Here is a 27,674-nt window from a genome sequence, read left to right on the forward strand (position 1 = left end):
ATGCTTCCAAGGGATACAATGTATAAGATATATGTCTTAAAAATCCTTTCTTCCGGTAATATTCAAAATGGAGGACATAAATATGTCATTTTTTTATTTTGATATTTATCTTTTTTTCAAAATGTGAAGAAAGTGGGTTTTTTTTTGTGGTGGTCATCAACTTTACGCTTTAATTTATCCTCTAAACCACTTATCATATTCTGTAGTTTATATTTAAATACAAAGTTAACACTTCCGGTAAAAAAAAACCAATATGGCGTAAATGTCAAAGATGAGTCCTCACTCCATATGTTTGATGTAGAGCTTTGGATAGATTGATTTAATCAAAATAAAATCACTTAGGTACTAAACCTTTTAAAAATTACCACTATTTGGCAAAAAAAAACTTGTAAATTCCCAGTTACCACCACATGCACACGACGCAGGGCACGGGAGACTTGATTTTCCTCATAAAAACAACCGCGACAACCTTTCTTACATCCACAATGTGCAAGCTTCTGACAACATGATGAGCCCTCAGAAAGAGTTTTTTAAAAGTGATCCTCTTTGTCCCGTCGTCATCCATTAGCGCCTGGACTTGGTAGCATACGAGCCAATTTCAGGCTCGTCCCCTAAACACTTGTCTTAGTATATTGTACATTTTGCATGCTGGAAAAGACTAGACTAAGTTGATAACCTCAATTAACCTACCCTTTTGCGTAAATAGATATTTCTTGCTTTGTTAACCATGCTAACCCCATATGATTATTTTTTGCTATCTTACAGTAAACACCGGTGATTTAGGCGGATCAATTATCATTCTTTAAGTTAAAGTCACATCTTCAAATGCTATCAATGTCTCCCAAACAGTCTTTTTCCCCCTTTTAAAGAAAACAGAGAACCGTATCACAACCGGAAAATGGATCACAATATATGTGTGTTATCCCTAATCGCGAGTGCATTTGGAAGGTCATTTATAGATATTTATCCAAAGCTTTTCCTCCTCTTAAACACAATCCATACTTCGTCTACCCCTATGTCACGGAATAGCGAAACAGTAATGACAGCATCATCAGTAACGACTGTTCGAATAATGAATTGTTTAATTTCGTGTTTCACTGCATCAGACACATGCACCATGATTCTAGTGTCAGCCTTTTAATACATATGTATTAATATGGTGTTTAACTTGAAACGTATCACGGCGGTAAAGATAGAATATCCTGAACATGTGTTGCTACAACTGTCATATGCATCCAAGACTTTATCATAATAGTTTCATGCTTTTTAAGATAAGGGCATAATACCCTATCAGCATACTCGTTATGAAACAACTTGAAACTGTAACAGTGGATGAATGCATATATAGAAAATACCGGTAGTTTGAATGCTGCCACAAGAAAAAAAGAAATACACTTAGGGGTAAGAGAATACAAAGACGAATCCAGAGTCGAAACAAATCTCAAAATTGGTAAAGTTTTCGGAGAGATGACGACATTAAAAAAGAACTTTTTAGTTTTTATTCACAGGCGCTTGCTCAATAGATTTTGAGGAAGAGTTTGTTGTAGCAACAAATGCTCAGGATGTTTTGTGTTATTCACCACATGATGGTGTTTCAAGTTTAGCCCCATGTTAAAATGAATAGGCTTATACTATAGAATCAATATAAAAAAAACATGTGTCTGATGCAGTGATTCACAGACTTAACTGACTCATGACTTGAACAGTCGATACTGATGCTGCTGTCATTGCTGTGTCATTATTCCGTGACATGGGGGCAGATGAACTTTGGCTTGTATTTGGAAGTGGAAAAAGCCTTAGATATAATCTATCCGTGACCTTTCAAGTGCACGTTTACTTGAAAGGGAACTTCGTTGTTGACATGGATGGCGTTTGAAGATGTGACTTAATGATTTAGAATGATGATTGATCAGCCAACATCACCAGATATGGATTTGATAATGCCATTGATAAAACGATACGTGGTTTTGTAGTAAGGTTAAAAAAAACTTATCAGATGGGGTTTACGAAGCAAGAAAACATGTTTTTGAAAGTGGAAAGACTTATTGATGAGATTTGAACAACTCGGTCTAATGTTTTTCATCATGTAAAACGTGCAATATACCATGGCGGGTGTGGATGAGTAACAAGCTTGAGATTTGGTTTCTATGCTTACTATTCCAGACGCTTATAATTGCGGGGAAAATATGAAACATTGGAACCCCTTTGGACAACTCTTTGTGAGGCCTCTTCACCTTATCAGGAGCTTGTACATTATTGATGTAAAAACCGATACCGCCGCTGTCTTAGTAAATGAGGAAAATCAGCTTTCCGATTGTGAATATTTGCGGCCATAAATGATCTGTACTTTTAAAGATGTTTTAGTACTACAGTGATTTTATCTTATTTTCATCAATCTATCCAAATAAAAGCTCTATTTCGAAGATATGGACTGAGGACTCATCTTTGAAATTTACTCCAAATTGGTTTTATATACCGGAAGTGTTAGCTTTGTATTTAATCATTATCTATAGAATACAATAGGTGGTTTAGAAGATAACTTAAAGCCAAAACCAAATGGTAACTGACCAGCACAAAAAAAACCAGTTTCTTTACATTTTGAAATAAAGTTGAACATTAAAGTAAAATAATGATGTTTCATGTCCGCCAATTTGACTATAACCGGAAGTAATGCTTTTAAAGACATATGTCTTATGTATTGTATCCATTAGCAGCATTAAAGAAAGGTTCCTGAACAATTTAATGATAGTAGCAATACCCTCCTTTAAAAATAAGCTTATTTTTGTACAATGTCCGCCATGTCGGATTTTACGGAAAGTAGGGTTTTAAAAGACATCTAATCTATATAAAATATCCAAAAGTAGTACATAACAAAGGTTTGTTCCAAATATTATTATATCAGCATTATAAAAACCGCTTTTCACACACTTACACTAGCCTCTCATATTTGGATGATTTAAGTATGATGTCGGCCATTTAAGATTTTTACCGGATGTGAGACATTTTTTTCAAATGCCTCCTTATCTTGAATAAAAGAGTAACAGCTGAGCTGAGTTCATGCCAAATTTTATTCCTGTAGCATGATTTGCACAATTTTTCACAAAGCGGCCGTATTAATTTCTGATACATCAGATCATCGAATCAGCTATTCCATAACATACCAAGTACTTTTGTGTTTTGTCCGCATATAGTAGTACTTTTTTCCGTTTTAGCTAGCTTACGTATATCCACACGGTTTGACGTCCAGGATCGTAGATAGAATCCAGTTTCCTCCATCATTGATCTCCCTTCCTTATAGTCAGCCCACCCTCGTTCTGTAAACTTAACAGAATGTTGTCCACATACAAATCAGTCATTCAAACTTTGCGAATTATGCGATGTCGACAAATGCAGTCGTAAACAATTTTGATAGGCATAGCGCTTGATTCCTTCTGTACAGGATGATAAGGAATGTAGTGATACTTTTCTTAAGTTCATCTGTTTCATCTACCTTCTCTATGAATCCTCTTCGTTCCTGTTCTTGTATAATGTTCCCGTACTTCTTTAACCTATCTGAGTTTTGAGTAAATCTTTGAAGGACGTTTTCTGTCCTTCTGTTCGTGACTGCTTAATTTATAGGCAATTCATCACGTTTTCAAGGTAACATAGCGGGATATTTGTTTTCTCAGAACTCAATTGATCTGTCCTGATAGACTTAAATATATGCATTGTCGTCTTCGTCTACCTCCCTACTATTTATTCCTATTGAATCTAAATTCCAAAATCTCTCCAGATTGAATTCTTTAACTTTGTGTGATACTAGAACATTACACATACTAGTCTTCGACGTGTTTGTTTTCATACCGTATGTAAGTACCGAAAGCATTTATCCGATATTGGATTTCACGGCGGTCGGATAGTTTACACGGACTATATAATCTTTAGCAATGTCCCCGTAGTGATATGCGCCTACCAGCAACGATATCTCGAATGAATCGTGCTTTGTCACCGTGTGCGCTATCTTTAAACCACGCAAATAACCGTTCTGTGTATCAATATTACGTATGTGATTCTGTATAGGCATGTTGATCATCTGTACTATCAGTACTTTGATTGACAATACGTGTCCTACATCGGTTTTCAGATAGATTGTTGACTTTTCTTTGTGTCTCACGTTTTTCTCTGCACCTCCAAATGCCGATTAATATATTATTTATGTTCCCGCTATCTGTAAATTTAGTTAAGTTTTGCGTTTCAAAAGATGTTTGCCCTCCTTCGTCAAAAAGAATATCCGTATCGATAAAGAACTGATTTGAGCCTACTTGTGCCACAGCAGTTTTCAAAAGTACATTCGATTGCAATTCTGTCCGTTGAGAATACAAAATAGTAGTATTATGTTCCGTATCATCAATGTCATTCACGAGTTGAACGTTGGGCGAATTCGAAGATAGTGGGTTTAACGTGCATTACATTAGTTTGTGTGGTGTTTCTCATTACAATGTGCGTTTAGATTTACATTCGTTTAGTCTGTGTATACCAAGGTAGTTAAAGATAAAAATTTGTTCGTACGGCATTATGTGTCGGCTGTTTTACTGCAATGAGTTGGTGGATGTATTTCGTGACATTAAACGCTAGGTCTAGTCTCAATATTCTTGTAAGATTTAGATTTCACCAATTTCGGATGTCGACTCTTTTGTCCTGTGTCCGGTATAACGATATCGTCTAATATGCTTTCAGGGAGGTCCGTTATACCAACGTTTTTGTTCTATGTTCTCGCGCGAGATATTTTCTGACTTCAACGGGTAATTTGTTGACAATAATGGGAAGAATTAGTGTGCCGTATGTTTCATGTGTCTTACCCAAAGTTTCTAGACCTTGACGCTACCTCCAATTTGATCGTAAAAAACTTCGTAAGCTTGTTTACTGATTTATAGGCCAAGGAATTTCTAAATCTAGTGCTTCGTGTTCTACTTCATTAGCTTTCAAGCAGTTACACTTTTGTACATTTGTAAGTAGCTAGTTAAGATGTACGGACGACTCACATGAGTCCTAGAAGGTTTGCCATTCTGAAATCGTGCCTTCGAAAGTTGGAAGCGTAAGTTTTGGTACGTTACTCTGATTAAAAGTTGCAGGAAATGTACTTTATTGCTTGTTGATTGTGAGAATAGCTTGGGCAAACTGGTTTTCAAACGACAGTGCGTTGTGTAGGTTTGCTATGTTTTGCGTTGAAACAAACGGTATAATTTTTGGATTTAAAGTGTGCGTTCTAGTACTTTAGTATTTGATTCAATGTGACGGGACTGCAGGATTTTGGACATTTGTATGAACTTACGTACGTGTCAAATCAAGGTTATCATATTAACCGAAAATTCATCTGAATGAAATAATCTAATTTACCACATCTTCCGGTTCCGTTAACTTTAGAATTTGTTCATTCAAGTCCTAAAACAATGTTTGTGTTTGCACAAGTTTTCCTAGTGTTGTAATGACTTCTACTTGATCGAATTTTGTATTCTCCTTTGTTTCATCTAATCTTCGGTATACCTTGAACTACACGTATTTTGCGACTTACTATCTGAACAACGGAACCGAAATTACGTTAGTGATTGCGAAAAGCAGATTAGCGCAAGTGAAAACCCTTACATAACCGCAACTAGAACTTATGGCCGCAGTTATTGGAACTAGACTAGCTTTTCATGTAAAATCGACCTTCTAATGTAAAAACGTGGCTTTCTGGTCGGATAGCTGTATAGTATTGCACTGGTTAAATCATCGAAACTGTTTAAACGATTTATTGTGAATCGAGCGCGAGGAATAACAAAATCTACAAAATCAACATTAATGGAGATATTGCCCAAAAGAATGCAACCCAACCAATCTCTTAACTCGAGGAATTGACGTCGATCAATACATCGATAGTGTCCTTTAAAAAAAAAGACAGAATTAGTTAACGGTATTGACAATTACAGAAAAAAACGAAGACGAGGAATTTCTAAACAATGAAGTTCATACTGATCACTATGATATCAGTAACGTTATAGACAATTGGAAATATTGAAATTTTCAGGAAAGTGATTTGAGTAACTGCTTACGTTCAGCGATTCATATGTAACTACCAATATACCGATATACCAAACATCTGAGATAAAAACACAAGGCAATATCCTAGCACTAGACAATTGTGACTCTTCATAGATGACGGTAGCTTTTTGAGATGCAATGGAAGGATTCACAGCGGAATCATTTTAGAGAATACCAAATTTCCGTATTTATTACCTGCGAATCATTTACTTACCAAACTGATAGTGACAGACGCACACGAGCGTTCACTTAATTCGGACTCAATGCTACGCTTACTTACGTACTACAATCGTATTGGGTACCGATACTTAGACAATATGTTAAGGAGTAATTGATCAAGTTTGTTGTTAATCATTGTAATGTTACGTAAGTGTCACGTGTTGACATTAGAGTCAAAATAGATATACATACATTCTATTCGCTTTTGTTATTGTTAGCTATATAGTTGTCCGATGTAACCTCTTAACGATATTGGTGTCAAGTGAACCTCTTAACGATATTGGTGTCAAGTGACCAGGATGAATTTACAGCTGAAATCGATACTAGCAGGACATAGTAGTGCCGTCTCCGGAATATTCCAGAAATTCGACGAAAAATGGGGAGAGCGGCACAAAACTTGTTGATTCCAATAACCTTCGAAACAGAAATCGTTAACTCTGATGATTATTTACTTAATCTAGAAAAAAAATACAGCCAATAGCAAAATTTATCTAAGTACAAACATCAACGCTAAACACAAATGCCACAAGTTCGCAACATCACGCAAACGTACATGAATGCATAATTTTACATACCTTCATACAAGAGCTTACGTTATTTTTTTCGACAAAATTGAAACATATGTACGTGGTTTAGAATCCCTTGGTCAGACAGAGAATACATATGACCCATTATTGGTCCCAATCATATTGAAAAAGTTACCGGGGACGTACGCATAAATCTTACAAGACACCATGAGTCAAATAGTTGGCAATTAAATGAACTACTACATATACTATCTCAAGAACTCAACTTTATGGAGAGAGGCAATTCCTCTGATCATACGGAAACTTAAACCACTACAGCAGCATTTCACACCAATGCAAAGGTACGTACAAAATAAATCAACACAAATAAACGTAAAATCATGTGTACTTTTGTAACGAATCACATGTTCCCGTTAATTGCACTAAGATAATTGATCAAACAGCAAATATTTCTGTTGTTAAACAGCATCGTTTATGTTTTAACTGTCTTTGACCCCCAATATAGCTAATTGCAAATCACACAAAAGTTGCAGGAAATGTAAAATAAAGCAGCATACTAGTTTATGCAAAGACGAGGTTAAAAAGATGAAAAACAGAGTAACACTAATGAATATATTACTAGTAACACAATTCAGTAAACACAACACAACGCGAAGAAAACGGGTACAGTTCTTCACTCAAAGACACAGAATAAAAACTGTCGTAGCGCAAGTAAGTTCGGGCATTCAATGTACTTACACAAACACATTATTTGACAAGGGCGCACAGATGCCCTCATCACAGAAAAATAAGCTACAGAGCTTGATTTGACAATTACCAGACAGAAGACCATAAACTTGTCAGGATTTTGTGACACAAGTGATGGCACAGACAACGGCAAATTACCTATCAACGTTTTGGTTGTACCAGAAAAGGCTGTACCAATGAAGACTTATGTACGTAATATAACAAATTTAAAGTATTTGTTTGGCTTGAAATTAGACCATCCGGTCTCACATGACCCAATGGTTGAAGATTCTCTATTGAATTATATCTAATTCGATTATTACTGGTCAATTGTTGATGATAGAATAGTATGAGGAACAGGACCTACTACCGTCAAGTCGGAAATCCGTAACCTTCTGTCCGGCACAATCAATTGAATACCTGCAAATCCAGATCACACACTTACGTCAATGATGAACATATTAGTAGGTCACAAAGTTGAAGAGTAGAACGTTTATTTTGGAGAAATTTATGGAAGTTGAAGCTGCTAGTATAAATAATAGTGACAACAAATGGTAGAGGTTACCATATGGAAACATAAAGATATGTTGATAAGTTACCTTGTAAGGAGGAACACCACACCTTACTAGACAACAGAAGTATTGAATAACGGAGAACAGAAAATGTCATTAAGCGTCTTAATCGTGAACTTACACTTTTACAGAAAAACGGAAAAATTATTAATGAACAAGAAAAACGTAGATTTATCGAGAGAGTTGATGAACGATCAGCCAAAACAATTGTTCATTCCATACCGCACCATCATTTCCGTAAAAAGTCGTCAACCACGCCAATCAGAATTGTATTTGACTGTAGCTGCAAACCTTCACCTATTAATCTAAGCTTAAATGATTGTTTGATGGATCTTTGGCCAAACTTTAATGATTTAACCGGAATTTTTGTCCGATTTAGAATGCACAAATACGCCGTCTCGACAGGTATAGAAAAAAAGCCTTACTTATTATGGGCTGGATGAAGAGGATCGTGATGTTACCAGATTCTCTTATGCGTAGTAACCCGGATGACCCAAATAGTCAACTAACCGCAAACAGATTCAAGTCAGTATAATTTGGAGCAACTTTCTCTCCGTTTATCCTAAATGCTGTTATACGTAAACATTTGACTGCAATTCAACAGACTGGACAGCAATGTTAAAGAAATACTTGTATGTTGACAATATTATATCGAGCTTTAATTAACAAAGAGCGTTGTTAGACTTCTTCCATGCATCACGTTTAGTATTTGTAAATGATTTGTATGATGCGAGAGCATAAGAAATTGAACATTTATCAAAATCATCATGTGACCGAGAAGCTTAATCCTTATGGAACAATTTTGTTCGGTGGATGGTGGGAGAGATTGAGAGGACTAACGAAAAACTGCATTAAACGAGCACATATGGACAATAAAACATTCAACACGATAATGACTGAAGTAGAACGTTTACTCAGTGATCGCCCACTAACATACGTGTCATCGGATCAAACGCGGACGACGAACCCCTTACTCCGTCACATTTGTCATATTAAAAACGGACCAAGACGCTACCTTATAACGGCCTTAAAGACTGTAGTTTACAACCAGGAACCAAAGACACTACGCATGAACCAGTAACTGGCTAGACAATCGAAGTTTCTTTCATTAATTCTTAAAAACTACATAAAAAGATGGAAGCAGGAATACATAAATTCGCTTAGGAAATATTACCGATACACAGATCGAAACACATAGAACATTAACGTCGGAAATATGTAGTTCAGATTCAGGACTATGTATCTAGAGTAAATTGGACTTTGGCGATCATTGACAAATTATTTTACGGCAAAGATGGACTTACACGATCAGCCATAATTCGAACAAAAATTGGTTTGATATCTAGACCAATCATCAAACTTGAATTCTTTGGAATTTGAAAATATAGCAGCTCAGAGTGAGGAAAAGACGAAAATAAAAACATAGACTAACATGTGTTAAATATAAATCGTGAAAAGTAAAGTGATTAGCATATGGACATTAAAATGAATTTAAACCGTGGGCTGTTAAATATTTTACATATAAACTTTAAAATTTTACTAGTAATTTATTTTATAAGAACTTTAATAATTGATGTTGTGATCACTTTCATTTATTTTAAAGTAATTCATGTGCGGCCCAAGTATGTTAAGAGCAAAATCACAAACGCAACGTTCTCGCTGCCCATATTCATTGTAACATGTGTGACATGTTGACATTAGAGCTTGAATAGAAAGAATTATTCACACGAGTCATTATATCAGAGGGAGAGGTATCCATTGCCTCAAAAATGACCAAAATCTTTAATGCCCTAGACTCGTACGACTTAGCCAGGAAAGGATAAGGTTGGTACCTTTATATATCACAAAGTCGAAATGAACTATTGCCAGCTGGCCAAACCAAGACATTTTCCACATGGGTCATGACACAAGAGGTATATGTAGTAGTTGTATAATGGCCCATAGTACTTATGTCCTAGACCCGTACGAGTTTGTCAGGAGGGGATAACAAGGGTTGTGGTACTCCGATTTATCACGAAGTCGAAAAAAACTATTGCCGGATGGCCAAATTAAGAAATTCTCCACGTGGGTCATTATATCAGAGGAAGAAATAGGAATTGCCTCTAAAATGACCTATACTACTATACCCTAGACCGTACGACCTAGTCAGCAAAGAGAAAGATGGGCACCTTTATATATCTCAAAGTCGAATTGAACTATTGACGACTTGTCAAACTAAAAGATTCTCCTCGTGGACCATGATACAGAGGTTAAGGTACTAATTACCTTTAAAATGACCAGCAAGTAAAAGTATGTTTGAATATTTTGATATACAAGAGTACTTCCCTTACCCTTTTCCTACCAATACGTACGGATCTATGATATACGATACATGGGCCTTTTTAGAGAAAACACCTACGCTAATCTTTTTGTTAGCCCACAAGGAGAAACTCTTAGTTTGGTCTTTGTGATATACAAGAGTACTTCCCTTTGCTGTTCAACAGGTACGGGTCTAGGACATAAGAACCATCGGTAATTTTCGAGACAACATTATTCCATACATCTGATATGTTTGACAACGCAATCAGGGTTAGTGCTATGGCCCATCTTAAAGGCAATGGCTACCTCTACCTCTACTAATATGGTCCACGTTTAGATTATCTTAGTCGGTCAGCTGGCAATATTTCACTTTGACTTCGTTGTACACCGGGATACTATATCCCCCTTTAAATCGTCTGCTGACAAATTTGTACAGGTCTAGGGCATGATTGTTATGGGCCATTTTAGAGGAAATGTCTACCTCTATCACTGGTATAATGGCCCACGTGGAGAATCTCATAGTTTGGCCAGTCGGCAATAATTCAGATCGAATTCGTTGTATACCGTGACACCATATCCCCCCTCTTAACCCTTTACTGACAAAATCGTACGGGTCTAGGGTATAAATGCTATGAGCCATTTTAAAGGCAATAAGTACCTCTTTCTCTGGTATCATTGCCCACGTGGAGAATCTCTTCGTTTGGCCAGCCGGCAATAGTTCATTTTCGAATTTGTGATATACCAGGGTACCCCCCTTATCCTTTTCTGACTAACTCGTACGGGTCTAGGGCATAAGTGCTATGGGCCATTTTAGAGGCAATACCAACCTCTACCTCTGGTATAATGGTCGATGTGGAGAATCTCTGAGTTTGACCAGCCGGCAATAGTTCAGTTCGAATTCGTTGTATCCTGGATACCATATACCCCCTTTGAACCCTCTACTGACAAACTCGTACGGGTCTAGGGTATAAGTGCTATGGGCCATTTTAAAGGCAATAAGTACCTCTTCCTCTGGTATCATTGCCCACGTGGAGAATCTCTTCGTTTGGCCAGCCGGCAATAGTTCATTTTCGAATTTGTGATATACCAGGGTACCCCCCTTATCCTTTTCTGACTAACTCGTACGGGTCTAGGGCATAAGTGCTATGGGCCATTTTAGAGGCAATACCAACCTCTACCTCTGGTATAATGGTCGATGTGGAGAATCTCTGAGTTTGACCAGCCGGCAATAGTTCAGTTCGAATTCGTTGTATCCTGGATACCATATACCCCCTTTGAACCCTCTACTGACAAACTCGTACGGGTCTAGGGTATAAGTGCTATGGGCCATTTTAAAGGCAATAAGTACCTCTTCCTCTGGTATCATTGCCCACGTGGAGAATCTCTTCGTTTGGCCAGCCGGCAATAGTTCATTTTCGAATTTGTGATATACCAGGGTACCCCCCTTATCCTTTTCTGACTAACTCGTACGGGTCTAGGGCATAAGTGCTATGGGCCATTTTAGAGGCAATACCAACCTCTACCTCTGGTATAATGGTCGATGTGGAGAATCTCTGAGTTTGACCAGCCGGCAATAGTTCAGTTCGAATTCGTTGTATCCTGGATACCATATACCCCCTTTGAACCCTCTACTGACAAACTCGTACGGGTCTAGGGTATAAGTGCTATGGGCCATTTTAAAGGCAATAAGTACCTCTTCCTCTGGTATCATTGCCCACGTGGAGAATCTCTTCGTTTGGCCAGCCGGCAATAGTTCATTTTCGAATTTGTGATATACCAGGGTACCCCCCTTATCCTTTTCTGACTAACTCGTACGGGTCTAGGGCATAAGTGCTATGGGCCATTTTAGAGGCAATACCAACCTCTACCTCTGGTATAATGGTCGATGTGGAGAATCTCTGAGTTTGACCAGCCGGCAATAGTTCAGTTCGAATTCGTTGTATCCTGGATACCATATACCCCCTTTGAACCCTCTACTGACAAACTCGTACGGGTCTAGGGTATAAGTGCTATGAGCCATTTTAAAGGCAATAAGTACCTCTTCCTCTGGTATCATTGCCCACGTGGAGAATCTCTTCGTTTGGCCAGCCGGCAATAGTTCATTTTCGAATTTGTGATATACCAGGGTACCCCCCTTATCCTTTTCTGACTAACTCGTACGGGTCTAGGGCATAAGTGTTATGGGCCATTTTAGAGGCAATACCAACCTCTACCTCTGGTATAATGGTCGATGTGGAGAATCTCTTAGTTTGACCAGCCGGCAATAGTTCAGTTCGAATTCGTTGTATCCTGGATACCATATACCCCCTTTGAACCCTCTACTGACAAACTCGTACGGGTCTAGGGTATAAGTGCTATGGGCCATTTTAAAGGCAATAAGTACCTCTTCCTCTGGTATCATTGCCCACGTGGAGAATCTCTTCGTTTGGCCAGCCGGCAATAGTTCATTTTCGAATTTGTGATATACCAGGGTACCCCCCTTATCCTTTTCTGACTAACTCGTACGGGTCTAGGGCATAAGTGCTATGGGCCATTTTAGAGGCAATACCAACCTCTACCTCTGGTATAATGGTCGATGTGGAGAATCTCTTAGTTTGACCAGCCGGCAATAGTTCAGTTCGAATTCGTTGTATCCTGGATACCATATACCCCCTTTGAACCCTCTACTGACAAACTCGTACGGGTCTAGGGTATAAGTGCTATGGGCCATTTTAAAGGCAATAAGTACCTCTTCCTCTGGTATCATTGCCCACGTGGAGAATCTCTTCGTTTGGCCAGCCGGCAATAGTTCATTTTCGAATTTGTGATATACCAGGGTACCCCCCTTATCCTTTTCTGACTAACTCGTACGGGTCTAGGGCATAAGTGCTATGGGCCATTTTAGAGGCAATACCAACCTCTACCTCTGGTATAATGGTCGATGTGGAGAATCTCTTAGTTTGACCAGCCGGCAATAGTTCAGTTCGAATTCGTTGTATCCTGGATACCATATACCCCCTTTGAACCCTCTACTGACAAACTCGTACGGGTCTAGGGTATAAGTGCTATGGGCCATTTTAAAGGCAATAAGTACCTCTTCCTCTGGTATCATTGCCCACGTGGAGAATCTCTTCGTTTGGCCAGCCGGCAATAGTTCATTTTCGAATTTGTGATATACCAGGGTACCCCCCTTATCCTTTTCTGACTAACTCGTACGGGTCTAGGGCATAAGTGCTATGGGCCATTTTAGAGGCAATACCAACCTCTACCTCTGGTATAATGGTCGATGTGGAGAATCTCTTAGTTTGACCAGCCGGCAATAGTTCAGTTCGAATTCGTTGTATCCTGGATACCATATACCCCCTTTGAACCCTCTACTGACAAACTCGTACGGGTCTAGGGTATAAGTGCTATGGGCCATTTTAAAGGCAATAAGTACCTCTTCCTCTGGTATCATTGCCCACGTGGAGAATCTCTTCGTTTGGCCAGCCGGCAATAGTTCATTTTCGAATTTGTGATATACCAGGGTACCCCCCTTATCCTTTTCTGACTAACTCGTACGGGTCTAGGGCATAAGTGCTATGGGCCATTTTAGAGGCAATACCAACCTCTACCTCTGGTATAATGGTCGATGTGGAGAATCTCTTAGTTTGACCAGCCGGCAATAGTTCAGTTCGAATTCGTTGTATCCTGGATACCATATACCCCCTTTGAACCCTCTACTGACAAACTCGTACGGGTCTAGGGTATAAGTGCTATGGGCCATTTTAAAGGCAATAAGTACCTCTTCCTCTGGTATCATTGCCCACGTGGAGAATCTCTTCGTTTGGCCAGCCGGCAATAGTTCATTTTCGAATTTGTGATATACCAGGGTACCCCCCTTATCCTTTTCTGACTAACTCGTACGGGTCTAGGGCATAAGTGCTATGGGCCATTTTAGAGGCAATACCAACCTCTACCTCTGGTATAATGGTCGATGTGGAGAATCTCTGAGTTTGACCAGCCGGCAATAGTTCAGTTCGAATTCGTTGTATCCTGGATACCATATACCCCCTTTGAACCCTCTACTGACAAACTCGTACGGGTCTAGGGTATAAGTGCTATGGGCCATTTTAAAGGCAATAAGTACCTCTTCCTCTGGTATCATTGCCCACGTGGAGAATCTCTTCGTTTGGCCAGCCGGCAATAGTTCATTTTCGAATTTGTGATATACCAGGGTACCCCCCTTATCCTTTTCTGACTAACTCGTACGGGTCTAGGGCATAAGTGCTATGGGCCATTTTAGAGGCAATTAAATGGACTGGTAATGTTGAGATTAAAGACTCTTATTGATCTTCGTAATTTTGAAGAATTATGTCATTGAAATAGTAATTGACAGTTTCTATTTTTCTGTTTATTATATTCCTTCAATAAACTATGTTTCTTGTTTTTCTGATCTTTTTAATTGTGTGATACTATCGTATGTATTGTATATTTTAGTTTTAGAATTGGACTATATTTGTAGACAACGAACAGATTATGGAATGCCCATATGACAATTAATTCCATTTTATTACCCTATATTTAATCATCTTGTTTTAATTACTATAGTTTACATTGATTCAATAATAACAACATTTTAATGTTCATAATTGTTTTGTGTTGTGTGAGGCAATGCAATTAAACTTTTTATTTACTTTCATTTTAAATGACGCGGACCTTGCAGAAGACACCTATTGGCTTACTATTTCCTAATTACTTTATATTGCTATAAATAGCATAACCATAATGGATATTAACAGCAAAAGTTATTTTATTGTCACAATCTAATAACTACCCAAAACATTTCATCGAACGCGGTTTTGATCTCATGAATATTATTGACGGCTAGCCTCATGAATATTAACGCCGGCTAGATCCACACTAGTGTATTCAATGGCTGTATTTAAGATATATAAAATGATAAACTGGTAGTTTCCGCTGCGATGTAGCCCTTTGGTGCCTCTGCGGTGTAAAACAATTACCAATCAATTCATCCAAAATCAATGACGTCATATGTTACCGTTTGATGTTGGATTGCTGTATCATTGACATATACCACACATGTGTTTCTATTTGTCAAACCCGAATCGTTGACAGAGATATTGTATAAGATTCACCATGCAGTAAAACCCATGCTGAGAGAGTGCCAGTTTTGATGCGCGGAATGTATAAATGCACCACTTCAAAGAAGTATACTGGTATTTGAGGACGGTTTCATTTGCGCTAATCCTATATTTTCTTTTTTTCGAACACAGGTTCTTGTCTCAGAAAAAAATGTTCGTGTTATATTAAGGTATTTCTCGTTTTATATATAGATTAGACCGTTGGTTTTCCCGATTGAATGGTTATACACCAGTAATTTTGGGGTCCTTTATAGCTTGTTGTTCGGTGTGAGCCAAGGCTCCGTGTTGAAGGCCGTACATTGACCTATAATGGTTTACTTTTTTAAAATTGTTATTTGGATGGAGGGTTGTCTCATTGGCACTCACACCAATCTTCCTATATCTATATAGTGAAACAAATTCTGAGACAAGTGCCTGTAATTCCGAATACAAACAGAAATATCAATAAACATGAAAGTGGGCACTCCTGTTTTAAACCTATCGTCTTTAACTTTCAGTTGCTTGTCTATTGTACATCTATTAATAATACAGAGAAACTCAAACAAAACAAAACATTTCATGAACCTCAATTGTCAAAAGATACATGAGGGTCTGGATTGGGGGGGTCTGTTATTCTGTAAACATTTAATTTTCACCCCCTTTTTTCTCTAATCTTTAAAAAAATAACCCCTTTTTTCCCTAATCTTCAAAAAATTAACCCCTTTTTTCTCTAATCTTCCTTTTTTTGCCCGTTATTCTCTAATCTTCATTTTTAAGGGCATTATTCTTTAATCATTTAACCCCATTCAAACCCTAATACATGCAGACCTAAAAAGCAGTACATTGCCTTTAGACTGCCTTTGTCGGGCTCAATGTAGCCTTGCTTATGGATATTCCCATACAAGGTTAAACCAGACTTTAAAATTGGCGTTGGCTGCATTTAAGCTAAACATGTGTCATTTTGGAGAAAGAGCATCTGAATCACAATAATATTTGTTTAGGATAACACCATTAACATGTCTTCCTAACGACTCATTCTTTGGGCTAGAGCGTTCAAAATGAGACGTAGAGAATAGGTTTAGTATAAAATATGGTTGTTATGCATATCACAAATTGCTCTTGGCTTGACGATTGTTGAAATATAAGCTAATGATCATTTAAAAATAAATCTATCCATCATGTCTTTACTTTCAGGTTGGCTCTTACATCAATTTCGAAAATGACAGATGTATTGGATCCATCTATATTTTTTGTATTTTTTTAAGTTACAAGAAATTGATCCGCAGTTTTCGGGATTTTGTCTGAACTGATATATGTGCAATTACATCACAGCTATTAAAGTCCTGTTCACAAATACACGGATTCCACTGTACCCTCGCAGCTCTCGAGGGGTTCTCAGAATAACGGAGGAATCTACCAGTACATACATTCTTTCTGAAGTATTTGACAATGTTGTTCAAATAGAAAGACAACAATATTATCATCGTGGTAATTTTATTATAATGTCACAGGAGAACATGACATAAATATATTTGGAACTCTTTATAAATTATCATTGTTATACAACATTTGCTCTGAGAATTTATTGTGGTCTTCCCAAATTAACAAAATACAACTACGTTAAGAAACATCACCAATTATCTGCATGAGTCTCTGGAATTCTAAGGTGGAATTACAAGCATTCTGATTGGTGCAATATGTTCATCATGAAATATTCAACTAATCAAAATTTAACTCATAATGCATCTTGATTGGTCAAAATTATAAATTAAAAAGGTATTTTGACCAATAAGATGCACTGAACTTTCTCCAGATTTACAGAGACTCTGAAAGACTAACACGGACATGAAGTAATTTTCATATATATTAAAAAGCATTAGTAAAAGATTTCGTGCGAATTGTCTGCAGTACTTGTTCATGCAAAGTGCATCGTTCTGTGTTTAAGATGTGAAATTATTTTGGTGCAATTATAAAGTAGATTTCTATCACTGATAATTAAACGCCAAGCATCAAATGGCATGGTTAATTCAGCTTAAATTGGATATACAAAATGCATTTTTATTGGAACATGAAGACTTTTAATACATACAAGTGAAAATGGTTGATGTACAAGTAGATGGGAAATTTTTTTAAATATATATATATACAATCAAGTAAATATAAATTTTAATATAAAACAACAATTAAAACACACTTAATCGTCTTTTAACAAACATTTACAAAAAACTGGCCTTAGAGAAAGATGTTTATTTATTCTATTCTTAATTCATACATGTATCTGTTGCTAAATCTATATTTTAAGTCTATCAAATTTTTTCGTGTTAGTAATTATTCTAGATAACTCCTTTACCCTTTAAACTGTTCGGTATACAACTGAATTTCAATCATTCAACAAGTAACCAAAAATTGTGTATGAAAATTTTCAATTTTTCTGTGAAAAGGAAAAAGAAACAATCCGATTCAATTAGATGTAATTGACGTTAAATGTTTTAAAAATATACATCAATCTCAGAGAACCAATTTAAATCTATTCGAAATATTCCGTTTCCATGGAACGTCGAATTAAGTGGCAAGGATTTTTTTCTCCATCGTCCGGCTCAACCCATCATCAGTGTATAAAACTCTGGAATTAATAGAAGAAATAATATATTTCAGCAGCGCCAAAGACAAGCTGCAGATAACGCTGGATAGACTAGCCTGACAATGTATTGCGGTGTTGAAATAATTATTTGGAAAACTTCGGCTGAATCCGTTTTGCTACGATACGGAATCTGCCGATGAGTATCATTCATGTTAATTTATTTTGTATATATTACACTAGTCAGTGTCAAGCAATTATTAACTTGTTAGCTCATAATGCAAAAAGCAATAGTAGACTTTCTAACAGACATATAGAGCAAGAAATGAAGCAGGCAGTTAGTGCGCATGTTAAATATGGAATGATGGGAAGACACAATCATCTTAAAGATATAAACATCGACTTTTTCTCATACAAAAGGTAGATTGTTTGAAATACATGAGGATGGGGCACGCAGCAGTGTCTCTAGCTGACAATTGCTCAAATATGACGTGGGATATTTTTACTGATCAGGATGACTTCCTTCTACGAAATATTGATATATGGCGACCAGTTGGAATCACGCATGCGTGCATGTGTAGCAAACAACCGGAACTTGTACCCTCCCTCATGTGACAATCATTCAATCAGAGGTCATCAGACTTTTGAATTCTGTAAAAAACAAAAATGAATATACTAAATAATCATGCAAATGCACAACTAATCATAAAGTGATATTTTCTAATTAGGTATACTATAGTTTGAATAAAGAACTAATAAAATAAACGTCAAGGTTCTCTTTCACTTAAAATTCAAATACCAAACAATATATATCTATATTATAAATTTACAATGGTTCTTTTTGTAAAATGTTTTATTTTTAGAGATTGCTATAATAAGCAGTAATAAGACCAAGAGAACTTTGACTTTGTGAAATCAAATTTCTAATAACGTTTGTCTATATAACTCTACAACTTTTCTATAAAACAAACCAAACTGAAACGCTATAGAACTTCTAGGGTATAAATAAAATATAATTTCTACTTCTGCTAACATGGCAAGAGCACACAAAGAATAAGATGTGAAGATGATGGAATTAAAAAAACCACACATGTGTTTCTCTGGAACCTGAACTAAAATATAAAAAAAAACTTATTCCCCGCATTTATGAAAGTTCTATTTTTTTGATTGGATGATACTAAAGTAAAACAGCATTCTACTGTTCTGCAGTTTCTATAATCATTTAGATAACAGTAAACTGTATTTGTTGTGTATTAAAGTTTCGAATGTGCCAATCTAAGCTCTCATTTGGGAGGGGGAATGGTATGGATTTCAGTTGCATGGTTGTCAACAAAGTTATCGCATATTTTTGAACCTACTAATGTTATTGAAACCTAGACAGAAGCAGCTTTAATTGGTTCCTCTGTTTACAGAGGTTAACCGTTAGTGTTTTTGATGGTACATTTAATTCAATAATTTAATGTCATTCCTGCTCTGGTTCTGGGATAAACTACATATTCACAACAGATAGGATTTGATATAAAACAGGAAGGATATAGGACAACCCAAACCCCCTTTGAGTTTCTAGGTATGGAATATTGAAAAAAGTTTATTCAACTTGTTTCGTCCTTTACTGAAATTCTAGAGCAAGAGCAAGAAATAGAGCTTTTCTGGATTATGTGAACCTCATTGCTCGATAAGCCAACAGGGAACGTGACGTGACGTGACCTTTGACACATTTTATGCTTAGGGAATTCATATTGTCATTATTTTTATGTTTTAATGCATTCAAGTTGCCATAAGTGTTTTTAATGTTTTTGTGTAATCACGATGGAATAATGGTTTACGTTTTTAAAAAATGTAGCAATAACATATATATTCACGTTGTCGTATGTATTTATCTTTTAGCAAAATATTAAATAAACAACACTGCTAATGTTTAATGCTTGGTTAAGGTTGGCTGTCATTGATCAACAGTTTAATAAAGAACCATATGGGGGAAAAAACAGAGAACTCTTTTTGTCAGAAAACACGGTCAAACATTCAACCATACTATCCACACTGATCTGTGTCCACACTTGTTATGTTTTAGCATTATATATGTGTATGGTAAATCGTATTCACATTTTTATTATGCGTTTTTGATTTTTTTGGTAAATGTTTATGTATAAACGTGTTCACATTGTCATTGTATGTTTATGTTTCATTATTATATGTTTATGTATTTATAACGTATGCACGTTATAAATTCTGTGTTTCTGATTTTACGTTTTCAGAATTAAATGTTAACCTATAAACGTGTTCTCCATTTTCATGATTGTTTAACGTCACCCGTGATGAATATTGATGAAAATCATGGAAATTTAATATAGATATTACATATAAAAACGTTACACTAAAATACATAAAAAATTTAATCGGCACCGCAAATGTCTGTATCGATCACACAGTTGCATTTCAGCGAACCCAAAACTACTTAACTGAGAGAATACTATATGGGTGAATGGCCACTTGTTCTTCCAGACAATTTTTTTCTTTAAATGTAGATAGTAGCTCTTATTTAAGTTTTATTTTGTCTTGAATTAGCAGACTGCATTAAGATTTACCTTCATAATCTACTGTTCCACTTCCGTCCGTATCAGTTTCAGCAATCATATCGTCTAATTCTTCTTCCGTTATATCGTCTCCTAAACTTTTCAAAATCCACCGCAAATCATCTACTGGAATTGTTCCTTTATTTTGTTTATCTAATACTCGGAAGGCATCTCTTAACTCTCTTTCGTCTTCGTCTTCTTTCAATTTTCGTTCAAAAAGTATTTTAAAATTTTCCCATTCCATGTAACCAAGTGCTGTAATTACAAAAATTCAGTTTGTTTTTTGTAAAATTGTCATATGTGTTTAATGGTGTTAAATATATAAATGCCATCGTTTTATTGGGAACATTGGCTACAGACAATAGTTTTATATTATCAGATACGCATAAATTCGGCTTTGTGCGTTCCTAATGAAGGTAAATCCAGACAAGGGCCTTTGACGCATCAAATTTATAACGTGTTGCTTTAATTTGGTATGGTTCTTTTTAGTTCTAACATTTTGCTGACAGAGTAATTATATCATATATAAGTATATATAAGGCAAAAAAATAACCTGTGATGTACTAATTGATATTGTTTGGTTGCTTAATATCCAGTGGCAAATGTTTCATGCATATTCAGAACCAGAAACAAATTACAATGAATATAAGGGGTAGATTCTGCAATAGAGACCGTCCGGGATGCAGGTTGGTAAATTTGAATTACCACTGGAAACTTGTGTACTATATTGGATATATAGGGACAGACATTGTGCCTTACAACCGGTCTCCTACGGACCCCTTAAAAGAGTTGTTAAGGAATTCTTAACGTACATAGAGCATGACACTATCGTCATTAACGTCCCCTGACCGGACGTGGCAGTGTACTCGTTCATCCCGCACAACCAAACGGACGCTCCCTCTGAAAAGTGTTTTACTGCGGGTTTGAAAAAGACTAAATGGAACCAAATCTTTATTCCCCTGTCACCCTTGGGTAAAACATAATGGAAAATTGAAAACTAAACATATAAATATCAGCACTTCAAGAAAAAGAAATGAGAAGTACATTTTCTTCATAAGTCATAACATCATCCAAGTCATGACAGATATTTCAGTTGGCCATACATATAGTCACGGAGCCAGGTGGGCGATGCAGTCCTCTTTAAGGATGTAATTAGGTGAAATTTGAAAAATCAACAATATAAAATTGATACTATTATTCGAAAGAGCATTATTTATGGAACAAAATAAGCTAAAAATATTGATAGGTTATGAAGCTCCTTTTCGAGATATTTGAGTTTTAAAAAAATGAAGGGGAAAAGCTGACTCGGACTTTTACCTTACATTTGCATTGGTATTCTTTTAGTCTCAAAACGAAAGAAAAGTAATCAAGAATCTGTTATTTTTTTTTTACATTTAATGAACGATTGAAGTCTTATTTGAAAAGAAAATGGGTGTTAAGGGGCAAAATATTTTACCCTGTTTCGTATGGGAGAAAACAAGGAGTCCGAACATCTGGCACAAATTCCAAAACCTCACCGAGGTCAATACCACAAAACCTTGCATGGTTTAATTTTATTTTGGAATATGTATAGGCTTACTTTTTTGTGTAACTATAAAAACAAACCTTCCTCGTCGGCCTCATCTGCCCATTCTTTTAATTTGTCTGCAGAAATTTGTAAAGCTAAACTTTTAAAGATGTTTCCTAATTCTTTTGTTGATACATGTCCATTTCCTTTTTTGTCGAATAAATTGAATGTATTGTGAGCATCTGAAAATAAAATTGATATAGATTATGAACAGATACAAGTCGAAAAACTTTTTATTTTAGGTTGTATCATGGGTAACTTAAAATTTATTACATCACTAAGTGACTTTTATATTGAAACTACCATACAAGTGCTATTATCCGAGACACAATTTGATTTTGGTTCCCCGGATATTGCATGTGTTGTCACCTTGGGCACTTACCAGTATAAGGGAATAAACAATAATACTTAAAACAGTGGAGGATTCGTGGATGGCGTAGAGGGCGTAAGCCCACCCTCCTTTGATTGGAAAATAATACTGTTCACCATAAAATCAATTTCATCGGACCACATCTAGTGTGGTTTTTATTATTCATTCTTCAGTCAACTCATGAATATTTTTAAAGCAATGCATGCAAGTTGGTTTTCTTATGCATTTGCCGTAAAAAGATGCATTTTACATGGAGATTTGAAGGTCACCCATTCTTAATACGTGCTGTATAAATTACCGGAAAATACAAATACGAGTGATATCATATTTTGTGATTACTCCGGTTTGGGGTTAAGTATTTTTTCAAGATATATACATACATCAATTACATCTATAGTGTTCATTTTTTTTAATATCGTTAATATATCTCATTCATTCATAAAAATAGTTCTAGTAACCGTTTTTTGTCAATGTGAACTTTTTTATTCTTCATTTGTAAAATTAGCTTCACCTATCTTATGAATTGGAAGATTAAAACAATATGAGTATTTTCTTATCAACGGGAGATCTAATGATACTTCAACATCTGTTTTATATTTATCTCTATATCTCTGTTTTCTTTGTAATATTACATCATTTCGGTATACATTCCATAATCGCGTATGTTGCACCACAGCAATTGCGGGTCCATAGGTTATTTTTACCCTGACATTTTTTGTATGAAAATGAATTATCTGTTTAAACAAGTTGACATATTACGTACCGTTAACTGTGCCAACACATTAGGGTCTGGATGGGGATTACAAAATAGCAAGAGAATAGAGAATTATGAACAAATGGTGAAAAATTTAAAAAAAAAAGGGGGGGGGGGGGTAAAGAAAAGAGGAAAAACAATATTGACAAGACAATATTGCTCAGAATAAATTAAGAATAGAGAAAAAATGGTCTAAAATTAAAGAATACAGAATTGTGAGAGACCCAATCCAACCCCTGGCTACAAACATTACTTGAAACAAACAACACATCCCTTTTGGTGTTGAGTGGAAGTGGAGCTGTCTTAAAATCTTGAAAATTTGGTGACATGAAAAAACAAACTTCACTGTAGAATCAAAGAGTAAGCAGTAATTGATATAGTATTGGTTCATTTTAAAGACATCTGCAACTTAAAAATTCTCGATTTAACAAGGATCGAGGCAAAAGTTTTGTTATTTTGCCATGATATGATTGTGTACAGATTTTCATGCATTCAAAAGAAACTACGATTATGGAACAGAACATTTTCAAATGTGAAATATTGTACTTAAAGCCTTAAACAATGTTCAAAAAACAGATATATCTTTTACAATTACAGATATTGAAATAGAAAGGAAAATCGCTCATTCTCACACCTTATGCAGCAGTGGTTTCACACTGACAGCTGCATTTTTTCTTCTTCACGTTATGAGATAATCCAGATTCTAGAAGTTTAGAAGTAATTATTTTCCTGTTTTAATTCAGTTATCCTATCACCCTTGTTATCTTTTATTAATTAACTAATATAAGGCACTCCTTTTCAATTGTTTCATGGTGTTCGTGTTGCTTATTCTTTAATTTTCTATGTTGTGTCGTTTGTATTAGTATTTGTCTGTTTGTCTTTTTCTTTTTTGGCCATGGCTTTGTCAGTTTATTTTTGATTTATGAGTATGAATGTCCATCTGGTATCTTTCGCCCCTCTTTTAAAGTAGCATCGAAGGCTCTTCGGATCTTTTCTGTAGTCAAATAGTCTAAAGTAAGTCAGTGTTCATTTTCATTTTATCTAGATAATAATATTTTTGGCTAAAAAGGGAGGACAAAATCGTAACCCATCCCCACCGCCTTTGGTGATCTTAACGCACTTGGGGATAATTAGTAATACCGAAAATAAGCGACAGTAATCAATCTACTGTGTAATTTATTATGTACAGGAATAATTAATGGCCTTCGACTGCATTAATTGCTAATAATCTAAACATAATTATGTATTGTAAACATGTAGTGGTTTACGTCTGGTTTTTATCAGCAAACGGAAGCTTATCGTGCGCGTATCATGCATATTGTGTATTACTTTTCGGTTTCTCCTTATCTCTGATGCAGAAAACACACAGCATGCATTTATCGATAAATTTATTTATTTACAACTATACGTACTACTATCAGAAAATTTACGCGTTTTATTCTCATCTTTTAACACAAAGAGAAAGACTTAAATGTAAAAGAACATTCCGCGACTTTATGTATGCGGTAGACCTTCGTGAACCTCTTTTCAGGTTTATCGCTTCATCAACTTCAAAAAAATATATAAAAAATGTTTAAAAATAGTTCCATTTTGCAATTTATTATTCATTATTACAACACGCGCATTCCACGTCTTGCCACGTGACCTCCCAAATTTGGCAGCAACATATGTATCGCATGCAGACGATTTAATGTTTTATAATTAAAAACATTGATACTAGCTTTCAATAAATGAATTATCGTATTCTTGTCAACAGATGGTTAAATCGGCTTCTTGTTCAAACAATTTATTCCAGAACATTTTTTTCAGGATATTTTCATGCAACATTCTCATTATTTTTGGAATTATGCCAATAATATGGATGAATAACACACGTATTTTTGCTTATCTTGTAGTAAATATGAATGTGTGAAATGCCGATTTGCCGGTTTCTGTTTCCACGAATAACCAAAAGTCTATAATACTCAGTTTCAATATTCGTAATTATCACGATAACCATTATACCAGGGGCGGATGCAGGAATTTTCGAAAGGGGGGGGGGTGCTAACCCAGGGCAAAGGGGGGGTGCAGGGGGGGTGCAAAACATTTGTCCCGATACAAATGCATTGATCGGCAAAAATAAAGGGGGGTGCGCACCCCCGGAACCCCCCCCCCCCCCTGGATCCGCCACTGTATACAAGGGCAAACATCAAAGATGTTCAGCACGCAGGGAACATCATTTCTTAGGGAGGGGACAGAGTCTGAGTTGTTAATTTGAAGTCTTGTGATTTAAGAACACTTACCATTAAACTGTTTTTCCGTAACCTTGAAGTCGGACTGAAACATAAAGTTTATAGCATGTCAATAAAGAAGAAATCTGTATAGGGCCAACGAAAAAGTATATAGACACAATTTGAGTGAAATTCTCCGACTATGGTTTTAAAACTAATTTCAAAGTTCGTGAACCTGAACATAAAGATGTTCATGCAGTTACTACTACTTGGAGATGAACTTTCTATTCTGTAGCCATTAACACCCACATCAAATCTTCATGTATATCCCCTACCTTCCTTAAATTATTATGAAAAAAAGTTGTTTTGTATTGCTTATTAGACAGCAATTTGGCAATGGACATGTGTGATGGTTAAAAAAACCAAATCAAAACATAACAGAAATATAACTTACCATTTTGATATGGCTTTAATTCCCACTTTTTGATATGATCAAATATTTGACGGTATTTCAATATTATCTTGTTTGCGAGGAAGAGCAATCAACATCCGCTGCTCATGCGCGAGATAGCACCGTGCAATCTGATCCACGTTCGCTAAGCAGCTGTGTAAGTTATCTATCACCCGGCTCCATTTATGGAACATCTTATGTATATATATTGTTTGTTCAATATGTGATTAATTATATAAGCTGATTATGGAAATTTCGTATTAAATCTCCAAGAGAAACATATCAGGGGAAAAATATCTTGTAAATTATTAATATATTCAACATATACAATGATATAATCATCAACCGCGGCACTGTGATTTTTGAAGATATGATTTATTACCATATTTGCCCTGTATAGTATACTTCTATTTATAGACTCCACCCTGAAGAGTCTATCACTCTGTAAGGTCTTAAGAATCTTAATATTGTTTTTAAAAGTTTTATCTATACCGAGGGGGCTTGTTTTGCTTTTATTAACTTTTTGTATTCGGATATCCAAAATTCATTTAAGTATTGAAAATATGGATTATATTTTTGAACTGTTCAAAGTAAAGTTATGCTATGATAAAAAAAAAACTCCAATAGCAAATAGACGATCACGATATAGGCATCAGAAAGAATCGAAATTATATGGAAAAAATACCTTATCCGACACACTTTTAAACTTTTAGGTATTAACACAATTTAAATCAAGGTATTGAAAATTTATGATGTCGGTGATCGACTTAATGGTTATCTGATTAATCGATTGTTGTCCGGTGACAAATATTTCATACATGCTCAGGATAACAATAACTTTACCATTCTGTTTCATGAGGGGGATAGGACCTTTATCAGGACTCCATGATCGGGTGTTTTTAAGCGGGATTTCGGGTTTGACCCTTTCGGGATCCGGGAATTCGTTTTTCGAATTTCGGGATGTCGGGATTTACATTTATTTAAAATCTGGACCTCGTGCTTTCGTGTTTTTCATGACCCCTCACCCCCCCCCCCCCCCTCCTTCATGAGCATGTCTATAACGAGTCCCTGAATGAGTTGTTGCAATCGTTGTTTAATGTGAGGTGCATCTAAGTTTTGAGATCTGCTTTTCAACTAAATATAAGAAGGTGTGGTATGAGTGCCAATGAGACAACTCTCCATCCTACTCTCATTTTGTAAAGTAAACTATTATAGGTCAAAATTAGTTTTCAACACAGAGCCTTGACTCACACCGAACAGCAAGCTATAAAGGGCCCAAAATTACTAGTGTAAAACGGGAAAACCAACGGTTTAATCTATATAAAAAACGAGAAACGAGAAACACATCTCGTATATGGCATCTTGGCTACATAGTCACTTGGGGGAGGGTCATCCATTTTTATTTATATAAGACCTTTTTTTTTTTTTTAAATTTGACTTAAATTTTTCATCTCTTTTTTCGTCGATGTGATTTTGTAATTATCAATATCACATATCTTGCGTGAAATGTAATCTTCACGTGCAACACTGCAGTTTTTATGCACCCTTTTGTGTACTAAGTTTGCTTGCTCAGTAAGGGCATAGAAGACGTTTGCATATAGGCCTCTTTGGATCGAGATAAACATATTTTTTTAACAAGCTAAGTACATTTTTTTTTTTGCATCGCT

The 27,674-nt window shown here is 36.0% G+C and overlaps 1 protein-coding gene across 2 annotated transcripts; it reads right to left on the reverse strand.

Moving 5' to 3' along the window:
• Positions 1-16,981: 16,981 nt before the first annotated feature.
• On the reverse strand, positions 16,982-26,182 carry LOC139488600 (troponin C-like). 2 transcript variants are annotated; one of them, XM_071274324.1, is made up of 5 exons: positions 26,011-26,182; positions 25,629-25,662; positions 22,261-22,404; positions 20,668-20,910; positions 16,982-18,733 (listed from the first exon to the last, which is right to left on the reverse strand). In XM_071274324.1, the coding sequence occupies exons 1-5, from the start codon at positions 26,011-26,013 to the stop codon at positions 18,705-18,707; spliced, it is 453 nt and encodes a 150-aa protein (XP_071130425.1). In that variant the 5' UTR covers positions 26,014-26,182; the 3' UTR covers positions 16,982-18,704. The 2 variants fall into 2 exon arrangements, with proteins under 2 accessions (XP_071130425.1, XP_071130426.1); XM_071274325.1 differs by having other exon boundaries at positions 16,982-18,127; positions 26,011-26,152.
• Positions 26,183-27,674: the final 1,492 nt, after the last annotated feature.

The sequence above is a fragment of the Mytilus edulis genome, chromosome 9, assembly GCF_963676685.1.
Source record: "Mytilus edulis chromosome 9, xbMytEdul2.2, whole genome shotgun sequence".
In the NCBI taxonomy this organism is placed as follows: domain Eukaryota; kingdom Metazoa; phylum Mollusca; class Bivalvia; order Mytilida; family Mytilidae; genus Mytilus; species Mytilus edulis.